Here is a 9027-nt window from a genome sequence, read left to right as displayed (position 1 = left end):
TTTGGGAGGCATCCCTTGTGGAGGCCACCAAAGGCCAGCATCCCCTGTGCTTCCAGTGTGAGCAAATGCTGTTCCAATAACAATTCTGCTCCAATGCTCTGTCTGCAAACGTGCCAAGTTGAAAAGTCTATTCCGTTCTTGGCATGCGTTGGAGGAAAGACTTAAAATTAACAGTAGCGCCTTCCTGCCTATCAGCCAGGTGGCGGAAACTGAGCTGAGAATATTCCATCCTTTTTGCAGTTTTGCTGGAGATCTTCTGAGTTCTGTTTTGCCAACAAATTTGCTAGGAAAACTCAACACAGTGACAAGGTCTTCGACTTATGATCACAATTGGATTGGAACCTCCATTGCTAAGTGATATGATAATTAAGAGAGTTATGCCCGGTTTTATGAGCTTTTTTGCTACGGTAATTATGTGAATCCGACTTTTCCTGTTGACTTTGTTTGTCAGAAACCAGCTGGGAAGACTGCAAACGGGGATCACCCTAAGACTCTGCAACTGTCATAAATCCATGCTGGTTGCTTATTGTTTGAATGTTGATCCCGTGATCATGGAAATGCTGCAACGATCACAACCATAAGGATTGGTCCTGTCACTTTTTCCAGCGCTGTCGTAACTTGAACAGTTGATAAACGAATGTCCATAAATTGAGGATATCAAGCTCTCTTTTACTCAGTTTCCCAGAGTTCAGACAGTTATCTTCCTGGTTCTGAAAGAGGCATCGGCCTGTCAGTTGTAAAAGAGGAGCTTCTTCTGTCTGTCCTTACAGAAGGTTCCGCCTTTCATAGGCAGCCCAAAATGTTTGAAAATCGGCCTGTTTTCCATTGTGGTCCTTGAGGTTATAAAGAGGTGGAACTTTGGGCACCTTGTCCAGTAGACGGCAAACAAACTCAGATTGCAGATGTTCTCTGCAAACAGGGAAACTGGTTAATTACAACTTTTGCACTGATTTTTCCCCCTCCTTTCTTTGCTGTAATAGCTGAAGCCAAGATGGACTATGCTAATCTGTGGTTCTGAGAGCTTCTTGTTTGGAAAAAAAAATAATCCTGTTTTTCCTCATGGCTGGGAATCCTAAAAAGAAACCTGTCTTGCAATATGAATTTAAGAAAGGGAAGGCTTTATCCTGGATCAATTAAATTCAGATGTGTGTCTTGCGAAGTTGCAAAGGTGAAAAATTCAGACGATCAGAAAGGAGATCAGGAAATAATATATATTTTTAAAGGGGGCTTTAGATTTAGATGACCCCGGCAAGAATTTGAGTTTTAACACTTCTGGAGCTTCCCCCCTCCCAACTGGGGAAACTGGTTTTACCTTCACAGAAAGGCAAATAAAATAAAATGAAATGAAATCTCCACAGGATGAGAAAATGAAGCCTACAATTGTTTTTGCTTCAATATATGCCTTAGCTTTCGCAAAAAACCTTCCCCCATTTTTTTTTAAATTAATGATTTATTAATTTATTATTTATTTAAATAAAAAGCTATATCAGATTAAAGAAAGGTTGGAAGAAGACCTGATGGATGGTGAATAAAGTATCACCAGATAAATAAAGGATTCACAACGACCGCCCTGTTTAAAATTCATTATTTCAGCTATTATTTCTGGGCTCCCAAAGATGCAAAAAGCTCCGCCCCCTTGGAGGCGGGGAGAGTGAGGAACGCCCCGTCCCTCAAATCCCGTGACCAACTCCTTCCCGCCTTTCTCCAGGCCTCGCCTCTAGGGAAGCCACGCCCCTCTCCCTCCCTCCTCCCCCCTCGGCTCGGAGCAACGTCAACCGCCCGAAAGCGACTTTCAAAACGGACCAATCGCGGCGCTGGAAGGGCGAAAACAACAGCCGCTGCGGCCAATGGCGAGAGGGAAACTCAACGTCCTTCGCGTTTGCCCTCGCTAATTGGCCGCCGAGGCGCCCGCTCCCCCCAAAATGGCGGCGCCCAGCAGAAGGGAGGAGAGCGGTTGGTGAGGAGGCGGCCGAGGCGCTTGAAGGGGCGGTGGTCGCTGGCGCCCCTCGCGGTTGGCACGGAGGCAGCCCCGCTTGGCGAGGCGAGGACGAGGCTGCGGCCTTCCGCGCGGAGAGACCGGGATTCCGCGCTTCACGACGTGGGGGCCGCCCCCCTGGGGGGGAGGGAGTTCCCGTGGGCCCTCCCCTCCCCCACCCTAGACCCCGCCTCAGTTTTTTCGGGACGCCCCCCCCCATTGCTCCCACCTAGCGGCCCTCCTTCCTCGCAGGGCCCCCTGGTTTCGACCCATGGCATGACCTGTCCCCCTCGAAAGGGGTCCCAGACTCTGACCTGAATCATAAGGGCCAGGAAGACCCCCGGGGGGAGGCTGGAGAAGAGAGAGAAAAAGCATCCCCCCCCAATTTGGGTTCTTGCCCAGGGTTCCCTGGATGGGGCCTAGTGGTTTGCAAGCCCCACTGCCTTGATTTGGGGTGAGGACTCTGCTCCAGAAAAGAATCGGAGGGGCTACCCTTTGGGGAGAGGAATTGTCTGATTGTCCACCCAAGGGAGCCTTAACTACGATGAACGGCGCCTCTCCCAAATTTGGACTGGCTGCCCCTTGATGCCCACCGAGCAAAGACTTTGCCAGACTTTCTGCCTTGTTGCCAAAGCATTCCTTCCCCCTTTTAACGTAGAAAATTAGGGAGCAAAACGCACACACGCCTCTCCTTCCTGCTGCCTTTACGAAGCCCCCCCTCCCCCTGTGCAGTTGGCTTCAGCTGGTTTTTGTCTTGGCCGATTCTTCGAGAGCTCAGCTATGGATCTAGTGTTCCTGGTGATCAACGGCATGGGGATGGTGTTGGATCTGCTGGTCATCCTGCTGGATATCAACTTCTTCCTCGTTTCCACCGCCCTCTCAGCCTTGATCTGGCTTATCGCCTTTGTTTACAATCTGCCCAATGCCACGGTAGCCTGTCTGAGCCAGTTCTGGAATGGGATCTTGGTCGTTGTGCTATGCATCCTGGAGGCGTTGTACTACTTGACTCTGGGCTCTGTGCACGCAGTCCTCAACTTGTTGAGAGGATTCTGCTCCAGCATGGAGAGTTTGAAAGTGCTGGGCCACCTGTTCACCCACCTGGGCCTGAGAAGCAAAGAAATTGTGCACCGAGGTTTCTGGAACCTGATTGGCTCTGGTCAGACGCTTCTGAGACAGATGTGTGAAGTGTGCGCCATAGCTATGAGCCTTGTGGCTTACTTCATCAACAGCATAATCAACATCTGCCTCATTGGAACTCAGAACCTTTTTGCAGTAGGGCTGGCCCTGTGGGATACTATAGTTGGCCCCTTTCTGAGGATCACAGACCTCCTGGTTGCCTTCCTTGCACGCCTCTCCAGCAGTGCCATTGCTACGGCCATTCTCCTGTGGACTCCCTGTCAATTGGCTGTTGATCTTCTGGCCTCAGTGAGCAAGCTGCTGATCAACATCTTCTTTGTCAACCTGTATGGCATGGTGTTGCTCTCTGTGATGCTTGCCATCAGCATCTTTATCCTGAACCCACAGCTGACTTGGACCGTGGCAAACCAAGTGGCTGGCTATTTGAACACGATGCCTTCCTACCATCGCTTGCTCAGGGACATGCAACGCCTTTATCACATCATGCTCCTGTCCCTGGAGATGCTGCTGAGCTCCCAGACCTGGCGTAGGTTGGCAGACTGGGGCCTTCAGGTGCTCAGTTGGAACAGGAACATCTGGGCAGCTAACCAGCACGGAGAACAAGAACCGCAGCTGGTGCTTGAAGCTCCCCAAGAAAGAGCAGGGGGAGCTGCTGTGGGACAGAGACTGGCTCCACAAGAACCATATCCACGAAGACAAGGGCCAACGGTGATCATACGTCCCCGCCAAAGAGGCAGCAGGGACCAGACTAGAACGGATAATGATCTGGGAACAGCCACACAACAGTTTCAGCCTCAGGGGGAAGGACCAAGTGTATCCCAGACCAAAACAGCAAAAAAAGAGCAACTAAATGCTTTGGAAGAAGACAACGACCCGTGGCGGCTTCTTAAAGAACAAGAAGAACGGAAGAAATGTGTCATTTGCCAGGATCAAACCAAGACAGTCCTCTTACTGCCCTGCCGGCACCTTTGCCTGTGCCAAGAATGCACTGAGATCCTGCTGCAGCAGGCCATCTACCAACGGAACTGCCCTTTGTGCAGACAGATGATCTTGCAGACTCTCAACGTCTACCTGTGAGCTCCGGAGGAAGCAGCTTGATCTCCTTCCCACGTGCTTTTTGCCAAAGCACAAGAGGTCTCTGGCCCTTGGACCTCTGTAACAGCTGGTAATGGCTCTTGGTGTCAACACTGAGTACCCCCCCCCTTTTTTTTTTTAATTTCCAGGGACAGTAATTGCAGTTAGCGGAACCTGAAAAATGCTATGAATTGTTTCTTTGCACTTCTGTTTTTATGGTTTGTTGCTTTCATAAGAAAAAAAAACCCACCCTGATTGCTGATCACAGAAATACTGGTAGTTGGGAAACTTTCCTGTTGTAAGAGGTGGTGGCGAAATCATGCACCACATTCAGATGCGAGACTAAAAGAGTCTAATGGCTGTTTTTCATCCAGATTACAAGAAGTACAGGTGCTGAATTCCTGATATTTTGGGTTTTTCTATCAATTGATATTTGGAACAAAGAAGTCTGTAGAGATAAACAGGTCTGAAAATATGAATAAGATAATTCTGCCTCTATTATTGGAGTCAGAATGTCTCCTGCTAGTCTCTTTACCTTCTAAAGTTCATTGGAACTTCACCTCCAGATAGTTTTATTCATCTCTGTAAAACATTGCCTGACTCATGTAACACTTTTATTATAAGTTCTGCTTCTAGAGAAGTCTATACTTCCAAACCTTGATCTCCAAGAGTTTGGTGCTACCCACCAAAGGGGATATTAATCTTGTGTGCATTTATCACAGCCATGCATTGGAAAATTTCACAAGGCACAACTATTGTCTTAGATTCTAGCTCTTATTGAAGAGCGCATAGATGCTTCATAGATTAGCATTACACTTAAGAAAGATCATATTCCACCTACGGGCTTGCAATTTTCACAGATTATCTATCTATGCAAAATAGTACATTCCAACTCTATTGCACAACTCAAATTCCCTTCTTCCTTCCTCTTTTGAGGATAATTTTGGGAACCTAATAGTACCAACTACAGTCTGCTAGCTAGCAAATGGCTCTTATAAGCAGCAGTGGAAGGTAAAAGTGAAACTGATGAGTTTGGCCAGTGAAAAGGCTTTTATGATTCCTAGTCTGAACTGGTTGTCATAATTTAATTCCGGAAAGCAGAATTGCTGTGGCTTTTAAGGAGTCATTGTAGATTGGGATGTCCAACTTTGGTAACGTGAAGATCTGTGGAAAGCATGGCTGGCTGGGGAATTCTAGGAGTTGAAGCCCACAGGTCTTCAATTTGCAAAGATGGGATGCCCCTGTTGTAAATCATGTAAGGATAATTCCAAGGAAAGAAGGCAGTTGTGATTACAGTGGTTTGCTTGACTCTTGGGTGAAGAGATGTTGTTTTCAGAGGCAGTCATTAAATATCCACAGGACTGCTTGGAAGGCCAGCCCTGAGTGTACCAATGGGCAGGCGATAAGTGCCCACACCTAGTAGAATCAGTTATTTTCTTTAATGTTTAAATTGGAAAGAAAAATCTTGAGGCTGAAATCCTGAAGAACTTTGTTCTGTTTTTTTGGAATGGCTGAATTATTGATAGCCTCTAAATGGAACCTGGTTGAAACCGCAGTGCAAAGTGGCTGGATCCCAGCTATGCAAATAGGCTGAATTGCAGCAGCCGTCACAGAGGAGGTGTTTGAGAATGTGGCCTATTTGCTTGTTACCAAACCCTGCTGATTTTAAGAGAGTGTCTCTTTTTCCAAGAAGGTTTGCCGAGAAGGCTGAGACTCCCTGTGGAAAAGTTGGGTGCTGCTAAAACGGGCTGGCCCAGGGCTCAGTGTCCGTCATGAGTAATGCCTATCAGAGCTCTCCTTTGAGACGTTGTTTGACATGTCTTTGGAGATTGTGCAGTTCCAGTCCAAAGCCTTCAGGGCACTAAACTTCCCTTTGCACAAATCAGATTTTTCCAGCATTGAAAAACCAGAGTTCCTATCCTGCTAGTTTGGGATGTCAAAGTCAGTTGTAAACAATAGCAGGTTTTTCAGGGCTATTGTGTGTGCCATCCGAATTCAAGGTAGAAATCTCTATTGAGAAGATTTACCATCAGTTTACAAGAGGAATGTTGTATACAGTAGAATTTGCTGCGGTTTGTGTCTCCCTGGCTACAGGTGGATGAGGATCAGAGCCTAGACCTCTGCTGTCCTTTGACCAATCTTGCAACATTTTGTTCTCTTCTTTCAAAACAAAAGGAGGAGCTATTTTTATTCATTGATGCAATCGGTTTTATTTTTTATCTGCATCCGCAGCCAGGGAAACATTAAAACCCCAGCCATTGTCTATGCTGGTTTTTAACTTTGTTTTACTTGAAAGTCTTCTGTGTTTTGTTTTTCTAATCTAATTTTAAAGCTTAGAATTAAATTGTCAAAGCAGTGCTTAACTCTAGCAAAGAACTAACTGAGAGTTGTTTTTATTTTGGGAAAAGCTGCAAGATTCTAGGAGTTGGAGGGGTAAAATGAGGGAATTGACCAATTGCTAAACTGAGTGCCTTAATGCGGGTGGTGCTGAAGGCCTGTGGTGGTGTGTATGCAGAGGAAGGAGGCTCTGTTCAGGTCAGAAAAGAAAAATCCAACGTGAATAGCAGCAGGCTGGATCCAGAGACATAACTGGGGTTAACGTCATAAATAAAATAGGCTGCAAGCTTCCAGATGCAAGGAGGGATCTGCTCTTTTTATAACACCCATACTTTTTGTAAATGCTTCCTGTAAATTACAGAGGCTCTAAACAGACCTTCACCATCCCGGAGTCCATTAGAGGTGATGGTTTAAAGTAAGGGTCTCCAAACTTGGCAACTTTTTAAGACCTGTGAACTTCAACTCCCAGAATTCCCCAACCAGCCATGCTGGCCTGGGAGTTGAAGTCCACAAGTCTTTAAAGTTGCCATGTTTGGGGACCCCTGGTTTAAAAGTTTCTAGTGCCCCACCTGGGACAGCCCAAAGATTTAGCTTTATCTTCTCTAAAGGTTACTAGGCCTGGGGAGGGTATGCTAAACCATCCTCCCGAATTTACCTGGGTGCAGGTTGGGAGATGTACCTTGTTGTTTAATCCAGTCCTCTTTACCTGCAGATTAGAAAGAGTGTTCTCTGTTTTTATGTTTGAAGATTTAAGGCTTTGCACGTCCTGATCTGTACTTGAGGATTTAAGAGAAGTTAGAATAAAATATATTCTTCCTTGCCTGTTCCACCCGTGTCTGAAAAACGTCCTTCTGGTGTTATTCAGTCTGTAATTTTTTATCACATGCAGGTAATTCCACAGTGCCGTAGAGGGAGAGCTGGAGAGAGGAAAAGATAAGCATAGTTTTAATAGCAGAAGTGCCTGCTCTGCTTGTAAAAAGGTTGCTGCTTGCTCCTGATCTGTGCCTTGTCCAAACTGCTACCCATTCCAATCCCCTTCCCGAGCTGTTGTTGTGTTCACACAATCTGACTGCCTCTCTGGAGAGACCATTTGATTGCTTGGGTGAATTTCGCATTATGTAAACGACTTGACCAATTAAAAAAAAAAGAGCTTTTTTTCAGAAAATATATTCTGCTACTCTTTTTCTTTCTTAATTTTTTTTTCAAGAGACAATATTCTCTGGGTCCCTTTTAATTTCTGAACATGTGGGAAGTTCTTTATGCTTTCCGGGTCAACAGGTTGCAGAAAGAACGTGGCTTGGGAAATGGCGTGGGAATCCCAGCTAGGTTGAAAGGTCAGCCTTGGCAAATCGCTTGGGAGGCTCCGGAGAGCTTCAATCTAAGCTTTGATTTGTTGAGCAAATCCCAACTACTGGATTCCTATAATATGCCATGAATCACTGCTTATCAAACACAGCTAGGGAAGGCACATCTAAAGTACATTAAGGCAGCTATAGTTCAATTATTTGGTAATTTGATCATATCAAAGGAAATTTGTTTTCTGTAGCTCTTGGGGGTTATAATGTCAGTATCCTTTTCTGCAAAAGGTTCCAGCATCTGAATGAAGGTTTGCAGTTGGTCTTCCCTGTTCCTGGATTTAATCCCTAATCTGAAACTGAAAGGGAAGGTCCTTTTTCTGTATCTTGGGTGCTGCTCTGAGTTAAACTCCAATAATTGCTTCTAGAAGGGGAAATCCCTTTCGAAGCACAGCTGAAATCCAGCCAGACCAGATCATTATGGCTGGGGTGTCTAGTGCAAGTCTCTGCAAAATTCGGCCAAGATGGCAGAACAAAGACAAGTGAGTCACTATGGAATTCTCCACCAGACAAAGGTGACTGGGATGTGAAGATAAGTGAAGAAAAAGCTGGTGAACTTTCTAAAAACACACTCAACTGGTGTGGAAACATTTGCGGTAGAAGAGTTGCAATCTCGGTCTCTTCCGTTATAATGGAGCTTATCCTTCAGCAAGTTCTTAAAATCGCTAGCCTGAATTGAAAAAAAATTGAAGATGAAAATTTAAGCCATTTGCTGAACTGGGTGGTATTGTTCCCCAGTTTCCTCCCTTTAACCTGATGGTAAAATGAAGGAGTTTTTCTGTCTTTGTCCCCTCTTCATTGTTTCCTAAGTATCTTTATTTTCTATGAGAAGCCCCATCTACAGCCATCAAAATGAAACATGCAAAAAAGCAAAAAAATACACACATATCTGACTCGTTTCATCTTAAATAAAAGAATCTGAACCCGACATCAGAAGAACTTTTGAGACATAGCTATCTGTTGAGGTAATCCAACACACATCCAAGATAACCCTAATTTACAGTTGTGATAGAACAGCCTGTTCTTTCAAAATTTGCCTCGGTGCCCTCACTGATATTCCATAAAGAGCCATGTGGTTGGCTAATGACCTCCTAAACTGCTTTGTGGAAATTTCCTGAGGATGATTACAAGACCACTACGAACAGATCC

At 45.5% G+C, this 9027-nt stretch overlaps 1 protein-coding gene across 1 annotated transcript; it reads left to right on the top strand.

The window, feature by feature from the left end:
* Positions 1–2755: 2755 nt before the first annotated feature.
* RNF26 (ring finger protein 26) lies at positions 2756–4221 on the top strand. The gene has a single exon (XM_015813572.1). The coding sequence runs from the start codon at positions 2756–2758 to the stop codon at positions 4187–4189; it is 1434 nt and encodes a 477-aa protein (XP_015669058.1). The 3' UTR covers positions 4190–4221.
* The last annotated feature ends 4806 nt before the right edge of the window (positions 4222–9027 follow it).

Source organism: Protobothrops mucrosquamatus, unplaced genomic scaffold (genome assembly GCF_001527695.2).
Source record: "Protobothrops mucrosquamatus isolate PMUCROS unplaced genomic scaffold, P.Mucros_1.0 scaffold169, whole genome shotgun sequence".
NCBI classification, from domain to species: Eukaryota; Metazoa; Chordata; class Lepidosauria; order Squamata; family Viperidae; genus Protobothrops; species Protobothrops mucrosquamatus.
Note: the sequence above shows the minus strand (reverse complement) of the source record. Positions and strands in the feature narration are given on the sequence as shown.

What these genes read in the sequence shown, in the direction of transcription:
- RNF26 (XM_015813572.1), top strand. Translation starts at nt 2,756, where the DNA reads ATGGATCTAGTGTTCCTGGTGATCAACGGCATGGGGATGGTGTTGGAT.